The sequence below is a fragment of the Hyperolius riggenbachi genome, chromosome 1 (assembly GCF_040937935.1).
Source record: "Hyperolius riggenbachi isolate aHypRig1 chromosome 1, aHypRig1.pri, whole genome shotgun sequence".
NCBI classification, from domain to species: Eukaryota; Metazoa; Chordata; class Amphibia; order Anura; family Hyperoliidae; genus Hyperolius; species Hyperolius riggenbachi.
The window spans coordinates 504,064,537-504,091,347 of NC_090646.1; the positions used below are offsets into that span (position 1 = coordinate 504,064,537).

A 26,811-nucleotide genomic window follows, 5' to 3' on the forward strand; every position below is an offset into this window, starting at 1 on the left:
AGTGGCCGCTAATATAATAATTTTTCTGGTGCGTGTACATGCCTGCCTAATTTTTCTGGCTGAACTGCGGCTGCAACAACAAAACAAAAGGAATGTACATGTGTCAATTCCCCTTCATGATCGTTACCTTGGTTAAGGGGCTTGCATATCACAATGAAGCAATGACCGCCGACATGAGTGTCTCGGGGGAGCACACCCAAGATAATAAGGTCGTTGCTTCATTGTGGACAGACCAAATTTGATCAGCTGGACAGTCACTGTTGTTCTGTCATTGAGCTACCTCACTAGTGTTGGGCGAACAGTGTTCGCCACTGTTCGGGTTCTGCAGAACATCACCCTGTTCGGGTGATGTTCGAGTTCGGCCAAACACCTGGTGGTGTTCGGCCAAACTGTTCGAGTTCGCCCGAACTGCTGAATGCCCGGCCGAACAGGGCCCCTGTTCGGCCGAACAGGGCCCTGTTCGGTCGAATACGGCCCCCCTATGGGGTCGCAGGCATAAGGGGGGAGCATGCCCCGATCGCGGGGGGGGGCGGAAATTCCCCCTCCGCTAGCGCTCCCCCCTCTGCCCGCTTCCCCATACAAAAGTTTGACGTAAGTAAAATAGTACCGGTGGTGGTGGCTGGCTGCTGCAGTGGCTGGCTGGCACTATAAAGTGACTGAGGAGGAGGAGGAGGAGTAGTACGCATTGAGGGAGGCCGGGCAGCGGGCGGTTCAGCGGTAGTACCCTTGTGGTACTTTCGCCCTTTCTCTGACCTCACGTCCTCTGCGTGATGACGCATACGAGGGTACGCGTGACGCGTACCCTCGTATGCAGAGGACGTGAGGTCAGAGAAAGGGCGGATCCAAGCAGTTTTTTTCTTCAGTTTTTACTGGTTTTTACTAGCTGTAAGAGCTGTCACTCCCCCCTACCCCCTTATTTTTCCAGGGGAAGGTGTGAATGCAATCAAGTGTGACTTCTCTAAACTTTAAACTGTTTGAAGTGCAGTGTCCTATCTCCCCAACCCCTGCTGGAGACAGCTTTTGTTTGCTCATTGCTACTACTAATTACAGCAGTCCTTATCTGTCTGCTATTTTTGACCATGGAAATAGGGTAAAAAAAAAAGCCTGTGACAAACACTTAAATATAAAAAGAAGAGGGAGAATGGATTTTTTAGCCACATTGTTAGCATGAAATCTACATTTCCGATCGGAATTTGGAAATTGGGAAACACAATTCAGCAGAAATCTGATTTACAACAACTTGTTAATTTTGGCCCCATTACAGAACTTGAAAGCATTTAACTAATCAGACAATGCAGAATTTTTCTGCAAAAATCAGAATACCTCAGTAATTTTAGACCAATCTCAAGACTGATTTTCCATTTTTTCCGATTTCCATTTTTCCAGTTTTTATTTTTTATTTTTTGCATTCTCTGATGAAAAAAAATGACTAATAAAATACTCCTCAAAAATCAGAAAATCAGAAATACGGAAAAACGGAAATCAGAAAAACAGAAATTGGTGGTAATTGGAACTTCTGTGGAATCGAAAATGGGCATTTCCGACCATCCCTATTGCTACGTTTCCAGGTCAAAATTTGAACATGAAACAACATTTTCATATACTTACAATAATGACAAATAGTGCCGGTGCCACAAATGCCCATATTGCTCCTTTCTGCAGGGACAGCCAGCAACTGAAAAAGAAAAATCTAATTTAGGCCCATTACACTAATGAGAAGTAAAAAAACAAAGACAAACAACAAGTAAAGTCTGCATTCAAAACAAATAAATAAGGATACGTAAAATAATAATGATTAACAAAGGCTACAATGATAAAGTATGCTATCCTCAGATTTATATATCCCCTTGTAGATGTATTCTGTAATCTGTAACATCCCACACTTGTGTCTGGCGAGAATCTGCCACCTCTTGATACATAGTACTGTGTCTCATGTGTCCCAGAGACAGAAAGAACCACAATATTTATTTATTATTTCTTAGCAGAGATATCATGTTCTGTTTACATTAGCATTGCATTAGTTAGCTTTGCTTGCACCAGTGCATGATAAAATACTTCATAAAAATACAAGAGTGGTAAATAATTTCAGCAGACTACCTTGAAGCTACACTCCAGGCATAGTCAGTTTGTCCATCCATAAAACATGAAAGTTACGTCAGATGCTTGGTAGAGATGAGTGAAATCAGAAGATTTTGTTATGGCATCATATTCGGAAAACTGAAAGGGTTTTTTTTTTTTGTTTTTTTCAAAATGCACTTCGCTTTCTGCTGAATATAGGATAGATTAAAACCAATGGGAAGAAAAATCCCCTCAGGCCCAGATTTACATCACAGGAGCTTATAGTCACAGATGTCCTGGCATCCTAGGCTAGACTTTACCCTCCATGAACCTACAAACCCCAGCTGAACCGCACCACAAGTGTGCTGGCTGGCCCAGCAGTCACTTCTCCATTACTTACCTTGCCTGTCATAGGTGGCTACAAACAAGACAAGACACAGAACATTTATATTGCAGTTTTCTCCTGGTGGACTCAAAGCACCAGGGATGCAGCTTTTAGGGAGCCCTATAGGCAGTAGCAGTGTTAGGGAGTCATGCCCAAGGATCCTTACTGCATAGGTGCTGGCTTACTGAACAGGAAGAGCTGAGATTCGAACCCTGGTCGCCTGTGTTTCCTGTGTGTTAGCCAGTACACTATCCAGCCATGCTACAGGTGTCTCTTAGCATTAGGTAGCTTGAGGTATTAAGTAGCTAGAGGTGCCCCTGACTGAAGGGAGATCTTGTCAGTGGAATGCTGAGAGTCGGTGAGTAACCTCTCATTTACACTCCTCTCAGGGCTCTTCATAGGTAAGGAAGGAGGGAGGCACTTGGGGAGGGGAGTGAGCTGCCTTTCCATTATCAGGAGCCTGTAGGCACGTGCCTACAGTGCCTTATGGTAAATACAGCCCTGATCCCCCCATAAAAGAGTGCCACTAGGGGCATAACAATAGCCCCCATGACCTCCGCAATCACCAAAAGGGGAGGCTTTGGGGGTCCTGTCCTCCTCCCTCTCCCCACCTGCCACAAAGAGTAGTGCAGAAAGAAGGTTTATTATTTACCTGTTCCAGGGCTATGAGTCTCCTCCATGCATCACAACCACGCACTTTCTGCTGCCAATCGCCGGCTCCCAATCACATGACTGATGCAAGTCATGTGATTGGAGGCCAGAGGATAGCAGCACTGAGTGTGTAGCTCTTATGTATGTAGTAGAACCACAGTGCTAGAGAAGTTAGATATAAGGGTAGGTCCACACTTGCACAGATTGGATCAGTTTGAAACGGATCCGGTTTGTTAAAGAAAAAAAATCCTCCGCTTTTATTATGTTTTGTATAATTGAGGCATACGTTTTCAGTCCGTGGAAACGTATGCCTGGGGGGGGGGGGCGCTGAACTGGAGGGGGAAGCAGCCACGATGACAGCGGTATCCCCTCCTCATCTGGGTCCCCCAACCCCACCCCTCCAGCTATTAGCGCAAAAGTTGTTAAAATGTTAAAGTAAACCTCCAGACTAAAAATTTACTCAGCAGCACTGGAAAGGCTTTGTGTTTCTTTAACAGTTTCAGAGCATCAGAACTTTTTTTTCATACCCAAGCCTAATTTTTAGCTGCTTAGGAGCTAAGCTCCGACCCCATCAAAGAAAACTGCGCGAGCATTTTTCCCCTGATGCAAAGCATGATGGGATTTCTGATGTTGTTGTTCTTGTTGCCTAGCAGCTGGGAAGGGTGATCAGGACACAGGACAGTTGAAACGGTGTCTCATGCTCTGGGTCACCTCCTTTCAACCAAAAAGATGGCTGCCCTCATGAAATCACAAACCTTTGCCTGTTCTTTCAAAACAGGGTGGGTAAGAGATTAAATTACCTATCTGTTTTAATTAACATAACTAATGTCACTAGTATGTTTGTTTAGGCTGAAGTTCCTTTTTAACCTTTTCGGGACCGCCTCTATGAGATCCTACGCCGCACTTGTGGCTGTTCTAGCCTGATGCGGCGTAGGATCTACGCCGGCCCACAGTTTCCGCTCCCGACGCGATCGTGCGCACCCGGAGGGGGAGATTAAGCTGTCATATGACAGCCGACATCTCCCCCGAGTGATCAGCAGCCATCGCGTATGGCTGCTGATCACATGATCACTACGATCGCCGTCGGATCATAGTGATCAGTTTGACAGCTGCGGCGGCAGGGGGGGAAAGAAGAGGATCCACTCACCTCCCTGCCGTTCCAGTGACGATCGGCGCCCCCCTCCGCTCTCTGCTCTGGCCGGCATCTCCTCTCCGTCTGACGTCAGCGCCGGGTCCCGGCTTGATGACGTCATCAAGCCGCGACCCGGAACTGATTGTCAGACAGAACGGAGATGCCGGCCGGAGAAGAGGGTCCCGTGCGGCTCATCGCTGGAGCCTGGAAAGTAAGTGAAGGCTGCTGGCAGAAGGGGGGGGCCCAGGCCACCATGGGGGGACACAAATTCAGGCAGCCACAGACTAAATCCGGCCGCCTGACCCCCCCAAACACGTGCACCCCCTTCCCGCGCAAAATGCCTGGTCCTTAAGGGGGGGGGGTAGGTGGCTGGTCCCGAAAAGGTTAAGGTAGTGAGCGGGGACAAAACTAGTTGGGCAGAGCCTAAGGAGCCGGTGAGACGCTGGAGGATCCTGAGACTTTGTTTTATATGCGCATTTTATACGGCAAATCGTTAGTGCACTACTTTTTTATGTGATATTAATAAAACAGAATTACGCTATGAACAACCTTGTTTGAGCCTTAGGTGTATAACTTGGCGGAAGTTTGGAGTGTTGACATACAAATACGCTATACTGCTGGTCTGTTACGGTTGGCGCCCGCATCTGGTGAGAGTCCTGTGTGTAGAAGTGGTGGAGGCACGCTAGGTGATGAGGTTGCTGACTGGGAGCACTGGTGGCAATAGAAGTTATATGATAAGGCGGTATCACACTATTGCTGTCCGTTTGTCTTCCCTTTTCATATGCATGGATATCTGAGGAGCCTGTTGGAATGCATGCAGGACAAATACTGGAAAGGCCAAAAACGTTGTTTGCTGATCTGAAAGGGTTGGCCCCTTTGTCCGGTGAGCGTATGGTGTTACTATATATTTTAACCTCATGCAAGTTTATGAAGATTATGTGTTGAAGATAACACTGAGTGGAGGAAATCTGCTGGAATCATTGGTGGACTTTTTTTGGGTCAAAACCCCATACAGTTGATAGAGGGACATTAAATGATGATGTGTATCCTATATGTATTTTTCTAGCTAAAGTTTTAGTGATATCTTGATCTGTTGAGCACTCTGCTAGGTTATCAAATTTAGAGCAGGGACGCTTACTTTCTCTCCTTGCTTTCCACCGCTCGCTGCTTGACTTCCTGCAATGTCGCCCTCTATACTTTGGAGGGCGGCATTGCAGGAAGTGACGCTGCGAGCAGAGGAAGAAGAGAAGGTAGGTTTCCTCGATTGCTGCCTTAACATTCTTCAACAAATTTTGCACAAATAGCTGGAGGGGGGGGGGGGGGGGTCAGGGACGGGGGACCCAGGTGAGGGGGGAGACCCCCCTCCCTGCTGACCCCTGCCACCCCCGTCCTGGATCCTACCTCCTCCAGCATGGCGGCCCCCTCCCCACCCACAAGCTGACACAGAAAACAGATCCATTTCTGTGTCCAAAGCAGCCTGTGTAGAGGGAGATCCGTTTTCCTATTGCCTGTCACTACCCCTCCGTGTATACATGTGCGGTCCATGAAAATCGTGCAAATCCGGACCGTCCATTCAGGTTTTCAAGACGGATCCCCCTGAACACAGACGGATCCGTTTTTTTTTTTTTAAGTGAAGATGGCTGCTTTTTTTAACATTAGTATCCATGGCTCTGTTTTTGAATCAGGGCCAAAAAGCAGAGCCACGGATATGTTTTTAATACAAGTTTGAACCTACTCTTACACCCAGTCCCTGTGCTGCTCTGTGTGGTGAAAATTGGTGTTGGTGTTCATTTCACAAATGGCACAACACACATTGCTAGTATAAGGTGTGTTTTGCAAATGAGGCAGCACTGCAATTTTACTGCTGCTTTGTGAATATATGCCAATGCGTTTTGCAACCAAATTTGCATCTTCCTTGCTTGAAAAATGTGTTGTGTAGTGTGTTTGATAAAAAGAACAATATTTTCTCAATTTTTCTTGATACATTGGGAGTAGCAGGTCATGTTCTGAAAGGGAGTCATTCATTAAACCAGAGATCAGAAGCCAGGTAGCAGTCATCAGCCAAGCCAGGAATTGGAAGCCAGAGAAAGGTCATCAGCCAAGCCAGGAATTGGAAGCCAGAGAAAGGTTATCAGCCAAGACGGGAGTTGGGAGCCAGAAAGCAGTCACCAGTCAATGCAGGAGTCAGCAAGAAGGCAATATCCAGTTAAAGAACAAGTTGAGAAGGCAAGAACAAAGTCAAGAAAGAAAAGTCAGTGCCTCAAGAACAGGAATTCAAGTCACAGAAACTAGTGCTCAAAAAGTGAATGTCCAACTCCAAGGTTAAGAAGTAAAGCCTTTAATGCACTAACAGCTACAAATACCCACGAGCATCAGCATTTGTGCATTTGGGGTCGTGCCTTAACAATTGTGTGCACATGTACATATTTACATGAGCATACAGTTTGGAAAAGTTCTCACACATGGTGGTGCAGAGGCCAAACACCAACACACCATTCACAGGACAACCATTAGATGAAACTATTCAGTAATTCTCTAACTGAATGAAAGCAATGGACATTCCTAGTGGGATTTCAGGAAAAGTCCTCAGTCTCAAATGTTTTCAGTTTAATCAAACTGGGGACTACTGCCTCTGCAATTAGCATCCAAGATTGATTACACTGTTTAATTTCTCAGGGGCTCATTTTTTGGCTGGACATTACTGTAACAGTTTGAGAAAGCCTCAGCAGACTCACCTTGACATACATCACCGGAGCCTATAAGCACAAATGTCCTGCCACCCTAGACTTCATCCTTTATGAACCAACAAACACCCGCTGAACCGCACCGCAAGTGTGCTGGCCATCCCAGCTGTCACTTCTCCATTTGGTCCCACATCATAGGTAGCTACAGGTGCCTCTTTATATTAGGTAGCTAGAGGAACCTCTGTATTAGGTAGTAAGTGGTGCCCGGACTGAAGGGAGATCTGGTCAGTGGCATGCCAAGACTCGGGTGAATAACCTCTCATTTACACTCTGCTAGGCAGGAGGGAGGCACTTGGAAAGGGGAGCGAGCTGCCTTTCCATCACCAGGCTCCTGTAGGCACGTGCCTACAGTGCCTAATGGGAAATCTGGCCCTGTCTTGAGTGCTGATTGTTTGGTGCCACTTAAATCAAGGCACAGGATGTAAGTATCAGTCAGGTCTTCTCAAGCTCTTCTAATAGTGAGGGTGTTCTGATACTGACAGGCACCAATGTATATACGGTGACATTAAATGTATATACAAACAGTGTAAGAGAGATCAGGAAGAACCAAAGTTGACTGGATAAGATAACTTTAATGATAGCAGTAAAACGACTTTAACCACTTCTCAACCACAGGGTTTTTCACCTAAAAACCACAGCAATTTTCACATTTCAGGGAGGCAAGGGTTAATGGGCTTAATGGGGGTATAATTTATTTTAAAAAAAAACTCACTGATGCTGATCACTCACTAATGCTATATTAGTTATCAGTGATCTCAGTAACTGTTAACAGCATAGTGACTGATACAATGTTTACACACATTCTGAATGAATGAGCACTGTCATTGGCTTTGGTAGTGCTCATTCAAACTTGCAAGCACTTTGATTGGCTTTGTGAACACGTGTTCACATCAGCCAATCACGGACCAGCAGGTGCCCGACGCGTACGTGCATCCGCGTGCACGCGATCGCGTCCGCGCACAGCAGGAAAATAAACAGAAGTTGCTTATCCACGCCCCATGTGACTCAGGTGAATTTTAAAGGGGCGTAGATAAGCGTGGCATAGGTTGCCAAGTGGTTAAGTCTCCAGCATCGCACACCTTAAGAAATACTTGGTACTGAATCCAATAAGCATTTGCCCGAGATACAGCAATGAGAATACGCAAACTAGAGTTCAGGATTGAAATAATCAATGTATAAAACTTTTGCATTCATTCCTCTCAGGTACACTTGAAAGTTTAAAATGGTGCTGCATTTCTCACAAGTTGAGCTGCACAAGGATCAAAGATAGAGACTGCTGCCCCAGGCAATATTTTTGTGCAATAAAAAGAAGTTAAAAAGTCCCTCTACTCTAAGAAAAGTTTTAGGTCTGCCAAGCTCTTCGGTGCCACCAGCAGGGTAAATGTCTTTTTTTTCAATAAAGCAAATGATTTAGCATAGCAAAAAAGAAAACTCTGAAAGTGAAACACCGTCGACAGCTTATTTGCTGCAGATGCTGAAGGATTTAGCTAAAGAAATATATACCGTATTTGTATCAGTTTTTGGGAAGGCGGCTCTCCTGGGCATTTGATAAATGACCATGCTAATGCCTGTCATTGTACTCTGTCTATAAACTTGAGAGGGGTTTATTCTTTGTACGGTGATGGAGTGATCTAATCTCATGTTCCCAGGGTACATATTCTGACGACGTAGACACATGTGGCATTCTGGCAAGAAAAATGAGTGTCTGGTGCCAGTCTCTTTCTGCATTACTTATTCTACACTTGGAGATGAAATCATTTTCAGTTTCTCAGCTGTGCTGTAACACCATAGCATATGCAAACATAAGCCTAGTGCATTACAGATCCAGATGAGCTTATCCTGCTATTAATTATAATATGTCCTGGTACAATTATGAAGCTAATATAAAAAGTACACATTCTCCATTTATCTTTCTTATGTTATAGTGAAATACAGATGTATAAAAAAATGAAATAAAAAAGTCTGCCAAGGCTGAGGGACCTATTTATAAAAGTGATGATAAACATCTCTGTATTGTTTTACTTCATTTCAACATAGATTGCTGTTATTGGTTTTGTTTTTTGGGTTTTTTTTTTTACATTTTTACATTTTTTTTAACAGGCAAAACAAAAAATTCACTGTACAATAGGAAAAATGTCATTTAGAAGCATTAAAATTTCCAAAGTATCACATCACAATAGATAAATATTGAGAGGCGCTGCTAGATAATAACTAAAAACTTCTACTGCCCACTTGCTGCTGCCCAAATTACAGTGGGTTAACCCCTATTCCCACCTATAATGAACTATACAAAAAATTGATTATATGGGCGCGCAGGTGTATTGTTGAAATAAATATATATACCACAATTAAAATGGGTAAACTGATTTATTTAATTCATTACTATATAAAGTAGGTGTTGCGAAGTTTTGCATGCTCTACCCACACAAGCACTCTAATCATCCACACATGGGAGCAGTATGGTGTCCTGCGTAAAAAATAGATAAAAAATATGCATATATTGACTAAGGACCTATATATATATATATATATATATATATATATATATATATATATATATATATATATATATATAGGTCCTTAGTCAATAAACGCTATAAATTGCAGTAAATATACCTCTTCTGTATGGAAGGAGACAACTCCGCCGTTTCCTTGTGCAGGTTATATAGATTGCCGTTGCGTACATATGCAGTCCCGTACGACCCGCAATTATTCCATGCCTTGCGTGATAAACATATAACGTAAACTTAATATCACCTGTGAATGTTCCTGCTTCAGACCCAGAGCGGGTTATGGCCAGTCAGCCTCAAACTTCCGCTGGCAAGAACCTCCGTGGTTTGGAGTAAACCCACAATGACGTGGCCAACGTGATTCCCGCTGAGATCTCGCAGGAGCTTGGCAGAGCTTCTAGCCGCACGGCTCAGAGTGTATCTTCGTACTGACGTCACGTCTTTCCTGGAGGTGGTATCTTGCTCAACACCACTCTGCATTCCACCTCGTATCTGTACCCGGAAATGCTGCGTTCCACCACTCTTTCCCAGCTTATGAAAGTATATTGTAAGAAGGAACCGAGCGGATCTATTTGCAGGATTCAGATATTGAGACCTCCTCAGTTAGTACGAAGATACGCTCTGAGCCGTGCGGCTAGAAGCGCTGCCAACTGCCAAGCTCCCGTGAGATCTCAGCGGGAATCACGTTGGCCAAACCACGGAGGTTCTTGCCAGCGGAAGTTTGAGGCTGACTGTCCATAACCCGCTCTGGGTCTGAAGCAGGAACATTCACAGGTGATATTAAGTTAACGTTATATGTTTATCACGCAAGGCATGGAATAATTGCAGGTTGTACAGGACTGCATATGTACGCAACAGCAATCTATATAACCTGCACAAGGAAATGGCTGAGTTGTCTCCTTCCATACAGAAGAGGTATATTTACTGCAATTTATAGCGTGTATTGACTAAGGACCTATATATATATATATATATATATATATATATATATATATATATATATATATATATGTATATATGTATATATATATATATATATATATATATATATACACATATTTTTTATCTATTGTGGATGATTAGAGTGCTTGTGTGGGTAGAGCATGCAAAACTTTGCAACACCTATTTAATATAGTAATGAATTAAATAAATCAGTTTACCCATTTTAATTGTGGTATATATATTTATTTCAACAATACACCTGCGCGCCCATATAATCAATTTTTTGTATATATCACATCACAATACTTTGAGTCAATTTACTTTTTCTCCTAGGTTTTCTCCCAGTAGATAATGTTTAATGTCCTGTTTAGAATAATTTTTCAGCACTTTGCAATGGAAAAGTATTAAAAAGTAGGTGAACATAGTATTTTCTTGCTTAAAATATAGTTTCCATGATGTGGCTGTTTTATTTACTTTTTTTTTTAAATTTACCAACCATGTAGGCCGGTATTGGTCTGGGGACAGGAGCGGGAAAATTTCAGACAATGGGTTTTAAGGAGAGTAGAAAAAAAAGCCGGGCAAGCAGAGTGAACAATACTCAGTAACTAACTACCAGTAATCAGCAGTATTTATACACAAAAATATACAAAACCAAGTTGGAGAGGGTCAATAGCCTGAAACAATAAATCATGAGTCAAGAGTTCAGGCAGCAAGCAGCAGTAAAGGCCTAAATGCAACTAAATAGTTGCAGATGGATGTCAGAGGGCAAAGTACAGTCACATGCCACCAAATGGTGAAATCAGGTACTGCAAGAGAGTGCTCAGACTTTGGAAAGCCATACGTGATAGCTGAAGTTATGCAGTCCAAAGAAGCCACCAGATAAGATGCCACAAGCAGGTGAGACAGGCAATTTCAGGACTAGCCCTAACATGATTGTGTTTATGGAACAATTTAGCAAGAGAAGACCCTACATGGTTAGATCATGGATAGAGTCTGAATTGACCCAACCGTATTTTAAATATCAATGAACATTTTAAAGTTACATCTGTGGTTTCCTTATTCCTTATTATTTTGAAATGTTCATAAATATCTCCTACTGTGCCTGGTACTGTTACCACGCAGGGCCGGATTTGTACTTTCCAGCGCCCTAGGCCGGCTGTCACCAACCGCCCCCCCCCCCCCCCATTCTGTCCAACTCTAACTAGTTTGAACGGGCCCCCCTCTGTTTTGCTGCTTTGCCCCGTTCAACAAAGAAGCAGTGCATGCTCTGTCCACTCCATGTAATTCTACGCTCCTGTCTGCATGCACAGCAGGCGATAGTGTTCTGGGCTTGCATACTTCAGAAATGATGCTCATGTATGAGCACTCAGCAGCACTTGTCAAGTACACATACCTTAACACTCCCTCGGCTCCTGTGCACCTGCATACAGGAGTGCAAAATCACAAGGAGCCCCAGTGGACAGCGCTGCTTCTTTGTCCTCTGTGCTACTTGCTGCCGTCAGAGGCACAAATAGGGAACAGTGCAGCACAATGCAGAGAAGCCCATCCAAACCAGAGAACAGGTAAGTAGAAGGATCCGACACTACACACACTGGCATAGATGTAGTGTAATGCTAGGTACACATGATGCAATGTTCTGACATATTTACTGTCAGGTCGATTATTTCCATCATGTCTGATCTAATTTCAATTTTTCGATCAATTTTCTGTTCACTTCTATGAAAAATCATTCAGAAAATTGATTGGAAAGCAGATCGGACATGTTGCAAATAGTCGATCTGACATTAAAGCTGTCAGAAAATTGCATTGTGTGTACCCAGCATAAGCTCAGGTGTACTTTACACAGTGACAATTTAGCAGTTAAGACAGATTTTAAAATCAGTCAGCAGGAAGTTTTGTAACAAAATAACACTTTTTATTGCTAACCAAAAGAAAAACAGTGAGCCTTTGTTTTGTCTTCAGACTGTGTTACTGTATACAAGATGTTAGGCACCCAGCTATATATACAGTCAGCAGGAGACACATTGATTGTTTTGTAAATATAAATAAATGTAACACAGTTGTCATTCTGTTTCAAAACATTCTGCTTTCACTGATGGTCAACACAGTACTTTGCTGACAAAAACAAGCCAGGAAAGAGTTAAACTGTAGCAGAAACAATGTTGTTGTCATTCTCTAGGAGAGAAAAAAAAGCCATAAATCTAACAGATCTGAGGTCTTTAACAGCACTGACCTACTAGTAATAAACATCAGTCAGGGAGGGGGAGAGCTGCTAATTTCTGCTCGTGAATGCGTGCTGAATGAGAAAAACTAATCAGAACTCAAGAGTTCTGCTACTTAAGTTGAGCCCATATATTTTTCTTCTCACAGCAGATTGTTTGTTCCCTCTCATCATACAGGTGACAGCAGATGCTGACTGCCATAACACACACTTTGCAAAAGTAAGAGAGATGCAGGGATCTCTGGAATTTAGGCAGACCAGAGCAAAGCAGGAGAGGTGATTTACTTTGACATGTGACCTCTTATCTCTCCAAGTCCTGCGCCCTGCTAATTTTTATCGCCCTAGGCCATGGCCTCTGTGACCTTCCCAGAAATCCGGGCCTGTTACCACGCTAAATGAATGTGTAACGTATTCCCTGTTTTAAAACACTATGCACTTTCCTAATTGTATATTAATAAAGAAAAAATAATAACAGTTTTCTAACTACATGAAGTCATAAGCACAAGCTATCGTCAACAAACACTAACCTACATAGTAACTGCTGTTTCTCATTCACATTATTTGTGATCATTACTCTGGCATCCAATCGTCATTTGTCAATTATTAACTTCTAGAGCAGCACTGCTTGACCCGAGGAAGATAGTTCTTAAAAACACATCTTAAGAATATATATTCTGCTGATCCAAAGAAAATGAAGCTCCCAAGCCCTGATGAATTGCTTACTTATAATGGCTCAGTAAAGTGTACTGAAGCTAGTCACAGTAAAAACCTACAAAGGGTTTGAAATAAATCAAGAGACAAAACTCCCACGGGTGTTCTAAAGCTAACTCTTGGGATGGTATTATTTTATCTCCAAGTTCCAGTGAATATTTATTTATGTCACCAGTGAGCCACAGACTGCGAGTGCTTCCAAATTAGTGATTTTATTAAATTAAACTAATCCTTTTTTGGCATTAGCTATAAAGCTTATAAGATATCGTGGAGTACTTAAATGCCTCACAATACTTGATAGCGAGTTCTTAAATAATGTGCTTAATATGTAAAAGCTTGACAATTCTTTTGATGAGATAGAAGCATCCAAGCCGGGAACTCGGTTAAGCTCTATTATTACAATACTTAAAAATCTATTACAGATATACATTATTTCTCCTTAAATATCTTGAAGTACCTGACATTTTTTGGGGGAATAGTATTGTTTATATTTAACTGTCAAATAATTTGCAGTTACTCATTTTATGTGTTACAAAATTACATACTTTGTATGAATTTAAATCAACTACTGGCAACACATAAAATGATTCAATAGACTAAATACAAAATCAATCAAAGTCCACAGATTGGCCTCAATTCACCAGAGAGGGGTTAAGGCTCATACACACATCAGACCATAGTCTTTTGAAAATGAAAGATCACAGACCAATTTTACCCCCTTCCATGTAGTATGAGAGCCATACCTACACAGTCTATTCTATGGAGCTGAACTCCCCATCAGACAGAAATCTTTGCAAGATGCTGCACAGTGCACACAAAGATGCTGTAGACATTTAAAAGATCAATATCTGCAAAAGATCTGTTCCGGGAAAAGATCCGTTCCTGCAAAATGCATTCATAGTCTATGAGATCTGCAGATCATCATACACACCTTGTTTAATAACAGACCTTCATCTGCAGATCAGATCCACCAGGATGTATTTTCAGATCTGCAGATGATTGTCTGATCTGCAGATGAATGTCAGTTAAACAAGGTGTGTATGAGGATCTGCAGATCTCATAGACTATGAATGCAATTTGCAGGAACGGATCTTTGGCAGGAACTGATCTTTTGCAGATACTGATTAGTGTTGGGCGAACAGTGTTCGCCACTGTTCGAGTTCTGCAGAACATCACCCTGTTCGGGTGATGTTCGCGTTCGGCCGAACACCTGGTGGTGTTCGGCCAAACTGTTCGGGTTCGCCCGAACGGCTCATTGCCTGGCCGAACAGGGCCCCTGTTCGGCACGAACAGGGCCCTGTTCGCCCGAATACTGGCCCCCTATGGGGTCGCAGGCATAAGGGGGGAGCATGCCCCGATCGCGGGGGGGGTCGGAAATTCCCCCCACCCCCTCCGCTAGCGCTCCCCCCTCTGCCCGCTTCCCCATTCAAAAGTTAGGAAGTGAAACTGTACCTGTGCGGCCGGTAGTGGGTGACTGGCAGTGGGCGGCACTATGGAGAGACTGAGGAGGAGGAGGAGTCCGGAGAGTGACGCGTTGAGGGAGGCCGGGCAGTGGGCGGATCAGCAGTAGTACGGTACTACTGCTGATCCGCCCACTGCCCGGCCTCCCTCAACGCGTCACTCTCCGGACTCCTCCTCCTCCTCAGTCTCTCCATAGTGCCGCCCACTGCCAGTCACCCACTACCGGCCGCACAGGTACAGTTTCACTTCCTAACTTTTGAATGGGGAAGCGGGCAGAGGGGGGAGCGCTAGCGGAGGGGGTGGGGGGAATTTCCGACCCCCCCCGCGATCGGGGCATGCTCCCCCCTTATGCCTGCGACCCCATAGGGCCCCCAAAAGCGGGATGTTCGGGGAGTTCGGGGTTCGGCCCGAACATGCCGAACATTGCGGCCATGTTCGGCGAACTTTCCCGAACCCGAACATCCAGGTGTTCGCCCAACACTAATACTGATCTTTTGTGTCTGTACAGCATCTGTGTGTGCAGCATCTTGCAAAGATTTTTTTCTGATGGGGAGTTCAGCTCCATAGAAAAGACTGTGTAGGTATGGCTCTCATACTACATGAAGGGTGGTAAGATTGGTCTGTGATCTTTCATTTTCAAAAGACTATGGTCTGATGTGTGTATGCGGCCTTAGTAAGAGATAAAAGGTTGGTATTTTATCTCATGCGGTATTTTAACACTTTGTTTGCAATTCACCACTGTGAGAGGATAGAGGAGTGTTCGGTAGCAGGCGATAATGGTGCGATAATGCTCTGATATGGATGCGAAAACCATGTGATAAACGGTCGATAGTTATGCGGTGTTAGTGATTTGCATGCGATACTTTGCCTCTCTGGATGCTGGAAGTAAAGGATTATGGGTAGGAGGAGGAGGTTATTACCAGCACGTGACCGCAGAGGGTTTCCCTCCCTGTTTTTTGACCCTGTCCTTCCATTACAAATCCCTCCCTCCGTTCTGCATACTGAGGGCTCTTTCACATTAGGGCAGATTTTCTGCGTTTCAACGCAAAGGATAAAGTTTGCGTTACCCAAGGTGAAATGAAAGTCCATAGACTTTCATTTTAGCTTTCACATATAACGCAGCCTTTTTGTGCGTTGCGTTCCACTGCACCCAGGCGCAGTTTTTTGGCCAACGCTAGCTTTATGCGTTACAATGTTAGTCAATGTAAAACGCACACTATGCGCGTTTTTAATCCGTTAACGCAGGCAATCAGTCCCAGAATGCAACAGAGGAACAATGTAGAAAGTTGACAACTAAAAGAAAAAAAAATTACCTGCGTTTTTCTATGTGCAGTAACGCATTGAAAACGGATTAAAAACGCACACTCACTGCAGTGCAACGCATATCAAAACGCAGTAAAAGGCATACAACAAAACGTATGCTTTGAGCGTTCTCCAACGCAAGCTCTGATGTGAAAGAGCCCTAAGCAATATTAAGCATTTACAATATGAAGTGGATGGGTGAAACAGAGGAGGTATTTGGATACATTTTCACACTCACTCCCGATGAAAAATGTATCCAGATTCCTCCTTCGTTTCACCCATCCACTTAATAAGGTAAATGCCTCATATTGCTTAATATGCTAAATAGTGTAAATGGGCTGCTCTCTGGTGCCTGAAATATGTACAGTATAAGCCGTTACTGTGTGCTGCTAGTAAACTAGCTGCAGAGTGAGCTGCAGCAGCTGTGAGAAAAACACGATATCTCCAGGTACGTTTAGGGGATAAATAGATGAAAAAATAATGAATGGTCATACCCCCTTTTTTCCCTGGTGAATTGTGATTTTGAGAAAAAATAACAACTAACTATCACCTATTTATTGCCTATTTATTGCATATTTATCGCATGGATGTCTCTCTGTCGATATTTCACCCTATACTTCTGGAGAATTGCTATTTGGAGATATCACAGGAGGTAAATTATCTCCCATGAGATAAATAGGTTGGTAACCACTGGTGAATTGAGGCCATTGTGTCTTAGCTCAATTTCCCAGTAGACTCTCATAGCTAAATTGAGCAGGAGATTCTGTGAGGAGCTACAGTCTCTAGATAGCCAGTTTAAACTGTGTATGTTCCCGGCTTGTTCCATTGGGGTGTATCAGGGTGTGGAAATGATAGAAAGCAAGTTAAAAGGAACTGTAAATGAAGATAAGCCATCTTTAAAGAGAGAGAGACAGATTGCAACCCACCCTTCCATACATACAACCATTGAGATTTCAAAAAGACTGGGGCAATCTTATTCAAACCACATTAATGCATTAAAGGAATACTATTGATACCCAAGTGTTCTAAGATGACAGTGTGCAAATAATGTCTAAGTAGCTGTGTAAACATTTTCCTACTTTTCATGTTAAATATCAGAGACAAAAGCTGTAATTTATTGAGGGTAGGATTTAGCTATATTGGGACAAATCAATTGCAGAAGGGGTGTCTGCTTCAATGCACAGCCAGAGTTGCATATCAGACTGCAGAAAGCAAATATCAAACATATCAAACTCTGAAAGCAAAAACAGTATGAAAAAGCTGTGACAATTCGTTACATTTCCTTCAGACAGGTCAGTCAGAAACACAGGACATAGGAGCTGCAGCTGTTGGGAGCTCTCTTCTCTGTCACACACAGAGCTACACATAGGGCCTGATTCACAAAGCGGTGCTAACAGTTAGCACGCTGGTGAAAAGCCCTTTATCATGCCTAAACTCAGTTTAGGCATGATAAGTTTAGGTGTGATAAGTTTAGGTGCGATAAGTTTAGGCATGATAAGTTTAGGTGTGATAAGTTTAGGTGTGATAAGTTTCAGCACCAACTGCGTTAGCACCGCAGTGCACAGATGATCAAAAGTTTAGCGCTAGCAAAGTCTGGTGCACTTCGCAAAGAGTTTAATGGCGCTGCTTTGCGTGCGGGACTTTGCACGCTATCTACACTTATCTAAACTTATCTAGCCTAAACTTATCACACCTAAACTTATCACGCCTAAACTGGCTTTTCACCAGCGTGGTGCAATGGTTATCATGCCTAAAGTCTCTAACTGGGTTAGCACCGCTTTGTGAATCGAGCCCATAGAGTTCAAGTCAAGATCAAGTGTGAGGGGAATTTCCCCTCTCCTCGTGGCTCAGTCAGCCGTCAGTTTTGGCGTCAGTAAAGTTTGAATGTATATTGATAACAGTAAACAAAGAAGTTGCTACTAAAATGTATACACCAGTACTTAGCAGCACTTCCCAAACAATTCCTGTGTCAATTGAAAATATGTGAATCGATAGTATTCCTTTAAGCACCTTATGTCATTCTTAAAGTATACTCAATCTATTTGGGTACAAAGTTACACACTTACCTAAGAAGAGGAAAAACTCTGGAACCTATAGAGGCTTCCCACAGTATCATCCTGTCCCTTGTTGCCACTTGCAAGCCCTCTAAAGATTACCAACAAGATCTTATCGGTAATCTTATTGGGGTCGCGCTCCTCTTCAAGTACTAGCGTACTGTGCCTGCGTGAGTATGGCCACATCTGCGCATTAAGCCAGAACGATTTGTGCACAAGTGGCTTCGTGCTACTGAGTAGGCGCTACTTGCATGGCTGCAACACAGCCGTGCTCGTGCCAGAAAAGGAGCAGGGCCCTGATCAGCAGGAGGAACCCAGGCAGTGGGGGAAGATCAGAGGAACCAGAAGCTTTTCTCTACTTAGGTAAATATGTGTTTCTGAACCCAAAATTGGCATGGATTCTCTTTAACTAAAACTAAATTTTTATTATATCATATTCTTCTTGGCTCAGGACATATTTAAAATGTCTATCTGGACTATTGCAACATCCTCTGTGTTTTTTTAATTTGTATGACTCTAGTTAATCCTGCAACCTGCTGCATAAGTTTTCAACCTGTCACCTTGCTCCTCATATGCTGCTACCTCCTGCCAGTTCATTCACTCCTTGTCCAACAAGCAAAGCCTACACTTTAAACATCTTACTCTTAGTTACCTACAGCACAGTTTGGCTCATTCTACAAATATGTAAATTGTCTGGTCAATGTGCTGATCCGTTGACTTCAATAGTTTCTAAGCCACACACCTGCAATAACCTTGCCACTATCTAATTAAGACATAGTCAATAGGATATGCATATTGTGAGTTTGAAAGATATTCGATCACTATTACAATTCGGGATTTGTATATTGAGTATTGGTGTTCTAACAGGACTTTGAAAGGAGAAAACCTTTCCTATTTTGTATATATTGTGATAAACACTCCCAGAAGGCCTTACTACTACAAAACCTTTCAGGACTGGAAAACGGATTTTGAATTGGACATCACTCCCAATAACTGGAACTTATGCTGTAAATTCCTACTTTAAGAGACTCTGTAACAAAATTTTAATCCTTATTTCTTCTATCCTATAAGTTCCTATACCTGTTCTAATGTGCTCTGTCTAACTGCAGCCTTTCGTAGTTGCACAGTGGCTGTGTTATCTCTGTTATATGATCTAATCTTCTCTCCTCTGTCGGCTCTGTCGGGCTGAGGCAGTCAGGCTGGAATGTGCTGTGCTGCTGGTGATTGGATAGAAGCTATACACACCATCTCCAGGCTCCCTGCACACTCTGCATGACTCACACACTGAGCTACTCTTTTGTTTGTAAACACTGGATAAAAATGGCAATTACAAGCCAGGATTGCAGCAGGGAGAGGCAGAAACAGAGGGGCCCAGGAGAACATAATGAATAGAATGGTATGCTTTTTATTGTAAGAATTTTAGTGTACAGATTCTCTTTAAGGGAAGCCTCTTCTATGCAACTGTAGACACTAACATGAAGGTCATTCATACAACCTTTCATTACCCTTCAAAACTTAAACAAATATATGTCTTATGATGGTTTATGGTTTAGGAATTGTGGAAATGAGGGTACTTTCTTCCACATGTGGTGGTCATGCCCTCGGACCTTACACTTGTTAGGTGTTAGAGAGACCCATATGAAAAGATCCACCCATTTTCTGAAAGGGTAACAAACTAGATCCAGTAATAAGGTTTGATTTTTCTTAAAAAAAACCCTTCAATAGTTATGTTATTGAGAAGATATTTCATTTGAATATCTTATTTTCACACGTCTATCAATGAGTTAAACTATTGTCTTTCCTGTGAGGATCCAGTCGACCATGATTTTGTATTTGTTTGACCAATTTTTCTGAACGAATAAGAATGTTACTAAAAAATGTAAAAAAAAAAAATAAGTATTTCAGTAAGGCAGCTGGCATTTTCAGAAGTACAGGACCAGTACAGGACCACTTTAAATGTTTCCTTTTCCTCTGCTTTTATTTGGCTTTGAAATAACACAGCACTTTCTAACTCTGTAGTGATTCAGTAATGTGCAATGAGTTTGAATAATGTTTTAGTGCCTACACCCTACTGCCTTCAAAAATGTCAATAAAGATGAGCAATTTCTTCATGTCAGAACTGGTGTCTTTGAAGTTGCCTTTCAGTTCCAAAACCGTTTTATGAAACAGTTTTCTGATTATAGAGCCAGTGTGGACTCACATCAAGTTCTGCTTTTGTAAAATCCAAAAAGGAATAAAAGTCAACAATTAAACAGCAAGGGAAAAAACATGCAGTGAACATAAGTGATGCACCCCTGATGGGATAGTCTTTTCATATTCATTAAATAATAGTAAGCAGAAGAGTGGTATTTTGTTAGGACAGCCAACGCTATCGTAAATTGTTCACATTTCTTGGTTTATGAAAAAATCAAGAATGGAGTGTAAATGGAATACCCATTTCACCCATCAATTTGGTCCAGGCCGTCCATACTTTATCTGACGTGGCAATGTATAATTAATCATGGGGTTCATCTTCTTATTGATTATATGTATATTAATATTTTTGTTGACAGAAGTGCAAGTCATTTTTGAGCCATTCAGGTGCAATATGGATTTTTGCAAAAAAAATATTAAATCAGTTATGGATCTGAGCAATTTAAGTTTGGGTTAAGGAATTTAGTCTGACTAAAATTTAGAAATATGATTAGATGTTTTAGATCAAAAGTGGGTCATCTCTGGACAGGCCCACCATAAGTGGCTTGTGGAGCCTTTTATAGTGCATGCTCAAAAACACGGGGGGGGGGGGGTTACTGGGATCCAGTCTACTCAATCTTGCTGATATAAAATACATTCTTTGTAAAAGTCCATTTGCAAGGTTTAGAGGTTTCCTCAAGCAAAAGTCTCTGACTGTATATCAGTGCAATGTTTAGGTGTCAAGTAAATATTAAGGGTCTTTCTCTAAATGTATCATGTAGCTAACATGAACAGAACAAACATAGCAGAGATAGCTGCTACAACAGTCTGTGCCCCCAAACCTCATAGGCTTAAATGGTTTGGTTCATTTATATACTGTAATATGCAAAGAAAGATTTAATATTCAGGGAATTTAAGCTGCACCCCACAGATGTTATATATGTGATTGAATGCGGCTGTAAGAATGTAAGAAGCAACATGTGGGGAGGACCAAGCACAAATTACTGGACAGGATCGGTGAGCATATTAATTGCATAAAATGGGGGTTGGGGGATCTGAAATATCCCCTCAGTAAACACTTTTAAGAGTGAGTCTAAATTCTAAATTCTGAAGTGAGTCTAAATTCCCGTTTTTAACTAGTATTTATGTAAAGCACTATAGGTAATGCTAAACCGCCACATCCCCGCAGCAAAACGAAGGGTTTATACCCCCCAAAGCCCCTCTGCTGAGTCCGGGGAGTGCTTCCTCATAGAGGCAGAGCTTATGGCTGTAGCTCTGCCTCTTGGCGCGTCAATCCCCGCTGATCGACGCCTCTCCCTGCACCTCTCAATCTTCGTTCACTGAGAGGGGCGGTGGAAAGGCGGGGATCACGGTGGATTGACATGCATGGAGGCAGAGCTGCAGCTCAAAGCTCTGCCTCCATGAGCAGCAAAATCCATGACTAAGAAAGTTGTGGATTTTGCAGAGGGGATTTGGGGGGGGGGGTACTAAAGACGGGAATTTAGACGCACTTCAGATTTTTTTTAAGGAATTCCATGAGGGGTGGCTATCGTCTTTGAGAATTTATGCAATAGAATATGTACTCATTTAATAACTAAAAGAGGCAGAGTGCAAGAAACAGAGTTGTGTTGTGTAAAAAGTGATGTGAATGCCCTGACGAAGGGAGACGTACACCTCCTCAAATGCTTAGGCTGTACTGTACGCAACACAAGTTATGTCACTCCGGGTCTACGGGTCCTGAAGCCAGCACGGAACTGTACCCTGTTTGAGCTGGCTGCTCTTGGCTGTGCAATTCACCGGCTAGTTTAGCAAGTCAGATGAAGCGGGCTCCCTGATAGCAACACAGATCACAAATGCTTCCAGCAACTCCCGGAAGCTGATGGAGCTGACTCACCATCCCCTGCTGCAGTGTGTGAGTAAAGGACGCTCTCCGTCCGGAGCACACTAAAAGGCTTGATTACTGTACACATTGGATGTTATACAGTATGTGGATACTAAGAAGGAGCCTCAAATGAGTATTTTATTGCCGTGCACAGAAGACATTAAAAGCAGCTTGTGACAGCACAGGTTATCGATACTGAGGAGATTGAAGAGATCTCGGGGTGTGTATGGCATGTGTGTTGTGGTAGGTCTCTTAAGTGCTGTGGTGGTGATCAGCAGTGTTCTTGTTTCTTGTGGTGTGTTCCACATATTTATTGTTTTATTGTCATTTTAAATAGATTATTAAATCTATTAAATTGATTTAATAATCTATTATTAAATTGATCTTTTAAAGTGCAGGAGTTACTCTTTTATAGTTCAGCCTGCTGTCTGCTGTGTTCTGCCTATAGTCACACTACAGTATACTGACCATGATGCATGTATGTTGATTAGACTTACTTTTCACCTTCTCCATAGCTGTCCAGCGCTGATGTTACAGACACAATGCAGATCACCAGCGACGAACCTGCAAAAAAAAGAGACATCAAACTTTACAACAAATAAAAACAAATAATAATAACAATAACAGTGTACAAATTATCATTCTGTATGCATGACTAGTACAAAATATGACACTAAGGTATAATAGTAAAATAAAAAAAAAAGGAGAGAAGGGGAAAAAAACAGCAGACTGAAATCTACATCTTGATGGCGGAATGGGAAATGGGAAAGACAATGTTGAGTAGAGTGTAGCTACTTGTTATAGAATATTAAACGCCCTAGCACAACACTGCTCTGCCCCTTAAAGGGGTTCTTTCGCGAAAAAAGTAGGCAGTTAAAAAATGTGACAGATGACAGGTTTTGGGCCAGTCCATCTTTTTAAGGGGGATTCTCAGGGCTTTCTTTGTTTTCAACAGCATTTCCTGAACAGCAGTTTAGCTGCCAAAATAGCAAGATACCAGCCGGCCTCCCTAATCACTTGCACACTATTATGTCAGTTAGATTTTGAAACTGTTGTTCAGGAAATGCTGTTGAAAACAAAGAATCCCCCTTAAGAAGATGGACTGGCCCAAAACCTGTCATCTGTCACATTTTTTAACTGCCTACTTTTTTTGCGAAAGAACCCCTTTAAGGACCAAAGCCCTTGGGATCAGAGTGATTGGCTCACAGTCATCACTGGGTGAGGAACCAACTAAATTGTCTCCTGATCAGTGCACAGAGCTCAGACATCATCAGATTTAAAGGCAATTCATAATAATTGAAATTTGATAGTGAAGAGAATTGGAAGCTAGTGAAGAGATTTACATACAAAGGTGGCAAGTGAAGTGCAGGGCCATATTTCTGGGAAGGCACAAAGGCCCGGGCCTTGGGCATCTGTACCCCAAGGGGGCGGCTGGACATGCAAGACGGCAGCTGGACATAGAAGAGGTGTTGCTGTAATTGGAGGAGAAGGGTGCAAGTGGGGAACATCATATGGAAGAGGGGTGCTGCTGCCTAAAAGAGCTGTACATGAAGCAGAGGGGCTTCTGTACATGGACACTGCATATGGATAAGGGGGCTGCACATGGAATGGTGGACACTGCTGAACATGGAAGAGATTTAACAAGAAATTTGGCCTGGGGAGCTAGTGTAAATCTGGCCTAGGTGAAAAGTAATGAGTAGGACAGGTAAAGCATTTCTGAAATATTGTAGTGCTTAGGTTGGTTTGACTTTTTAAAACAGAAGGAACTTATAATAATAAATCAGCTTAAAAATAACATCTGTGGTTACCCATAATGCACCGCTACCAGGGGCGTAACTAGGCCCCACCGGGCCCCCCTGCAGATTTTCAGAGCGGGCCCCCTCCCCCCCTGGGGCCCGCTCGTGGCCGGTTTTTGGGTGCTGGAGGGGTGGCAGCATGAGGGGAAAGCCTTGCCCACAGTCGGCGGGGAGAGGGGAAGTTCCCCCATCTCACTCACCTCGGGGCTCTCCCCTCTGCGCTCCCCTCCAGCTAGTTAGTGTGTGGGCAAAGGCCAGTGGGCAGCGAGCGGCGGGCAGATACATACCTTCTTCCTTGCGTTCCATCGCCGCCTTCTCGCTCTAGCGGCTGACGTCACTTCCGGAAGCGGAAGTGACGTCAGCCGCTAGAGCAAGAAGTCTCCGATGGAACGCACGGAAGAAGGTATGTATCTGCCCGCCGCACGCTGCCCACTGGCCTTTGCCCACACACTAACTAGCTGGAGGGGAGCGCAGAGGGGAGAGCCCCGAGGTGAGTGAGAGGGGGGAACTTCCCCTCTCCCCGCCGACTGTGGGCAAGGCTTTCCCCTCATGCTGCCACCCCTCCAGCCCCCAAAAACGGCCCCGAGCGGGCCCCAGGGGGGGGCCGGGCCCCCCCACGGGCGCAGGCGCTGCAGGGCCTATTGCTACGCCCCTGACCGCTACTGAATATGCAAATTATCTCTTTATACCCCTGAGGCAGGGAACACACTTGACTTTCAGTTTTCTGCGCGCGTTTTCCTGCATACTTTTTCTGCACACTAAGTGTGTTTCCATGCAGGATAACACGCGCGTTTTTTTCACAGCAGCTGATGTAATTGATACAGAAAACTGCCAAAATGTGCAGAATCAGGATGCAGAATGTCAGTTTTTTTTCTGCGCGCGAACAACACAGTAAGTGTGCACTAGCACATTGATTAACATGAGTTCTCAGTTTTTCTGTGCAGAAAACGCGTACGAAAACAGTCAAGTGTGTTCCCTGCCTGTAAGCCAGGCTAGCATCCAGAACTGCTGGTGTCTAGCACACCTATAGCTTTAAATTTTACAGAGCCACATCAATCCCACATGCAGATAACCTGACAGACAGCTATAGGCTTGTAGACACCAGCGGTTCTGGATGCTAGCCTGGCTTTCAGGGGCATAAAGAGATAATTTACGTATTTCAATAGCAGTGCATTGTGAGTAACCACAGATGTTCACTGTAAGCTGAATTATTGTAAATTCTTTCTGCTTTAAGAAGGCAAACCCACCTAAGCGTGGCTTTTTAGAAGGAGGGCTTTTTGGTCTCTTTAGTCCCCTACACTCTCCTTGTGGTTTTGGGGCACCCCGAGCTGATTGGTTACTGTGATATATTGTAGAGGACCTTCATTTAACAATACTGTCAGATAAGAGGATACTGCCACTATAAATATGAATTATAATTTGAAAAGTTATTACATGTATTTTGCTTTGCAGCTGTTAAAACTACCTGTACACGCTTTTGTAATAGCTTACATAAAGGATAAGAACAGAATTTACTGGTGCTGGAAAGTAATCTAGAGCAACCACAAGTTAAAATAGGAAACCGAGAAAAAGAAGAGGCCCCGGGCAACTCACAAAAGAAGCCTGAATCAAGTATGAACACCAGGAATTATAAATTATATACTGAGTTGATTTAATATGGAATGAAGTTCCCGCAGAAAGGTGGTAATGCACAACTATGACAAGATATACAATATTTACAAAGGAATCCACTTAAAATATATGCTGAAAAATCAGCAATAATTTAACTACCTGTACGGAGCCCCAGGTCTGTTTATCTGATAAATACTAGCATGATAAGCTATAGATACAGATTTCCCAGGAGGCAGATGTTCTCCATGATGCTAAAGATGAGCTTTCGTACAAGGCATGCTCCTGACATGCAAGCCGATTGTCCTCCAGGAGAATAACAGCCACTACGTGTTAAAGTGGACTCAAATTAAAAATACAAGATTTCAGAAATAAAATCTATTTTCTAAATTATAATAATAAATAGCAGCCTTTTTTCAGCTGCATGATGACAATATAAAATATTTTATATTTATTGGAGGAACCCTTCCCTTCCTTTCATATTGCCGGGACAGAATCCGGAAAACTGGTGGAGTAGGTGGTGTCCTGCAAAGGAGGAATTGCCAATGGCTGCCACCTGTATAACCCCAGTTATGAACAGAGAAGGGTGAAAAGCATGCACTGAAATGCTCATAGGCTTGAAGGAGTGTTTATTAATCTGTGTCAGAGTGGTGCAACTAAATATTTTGAATTTAAAAAAATGTTTGGTTTGGGTCCGCTTTAATAGAGCAGCTTACATGTGGAGTGCCTTATTAGAAGATACAAAACCAACACCGTTGTATAGTACTGGTGCTCAGTCATTGATCAAAGGGTATATGTGCTACCAGCCAGATCCACAAGGGTACAAGTATAAAGCCGCCCCCTCTCACGCAAATAATGGAAGGAATCTTTTTTTAGACCCCCTATCCATTTCCCAGCAGCATAAGAGTTAAAAAAGTACAGAATACAAAAAAACCCTACATTTAAATTCTCTTAAACCAACTTTTAAAAAACAAGGACTCAAAATGCGAGATTCACATGTACGTATAAATATGTAACTATTCCTTAATGTATATGTGTGTCTGTGTGTCTGTGTGTGTATACACACACACACACAGACACGCACACACCAGTCAACAGTGGGACTGCTTTTCAATCCCTTGGCTTATTTTCTCACATACATATGTGAGAGTCCCAGTGGATTGGCGTACAGCCCACGTTTTC

At 42.9% G+C, this 26,811-nt stretch overlaps 1 protein-coding gene across 1 annotated transcript in view; it reads right to left on the minus strand.

Annotated features, from left to right (window-relative positions):
- Positions 1-1,596: 1,596 nt before the first annotated feature.
- LOC137532788 (adhesion G-protein coupled receptor D1-like) overlaps positions 1,597-26,811 on the minus strand; it is an 853,822-nt gene continuing 828,607 nt past the window's right edge. The window contains exons 19-20 of the mRNA XM_068253730.1: positions 22,723-22,789; positions 1,597-1,675 (exon numbers count right to left, since the gene is read on the minus strand). Of these exons, the coding sequence (XP_068109831.1) occupies positions 1,597-1,675; positions 22,723-22,789 (146 nt within the window). The remainder of the gene's footprint in view (positions 1,676-22,722; positions 22,790-26,811) is intronic.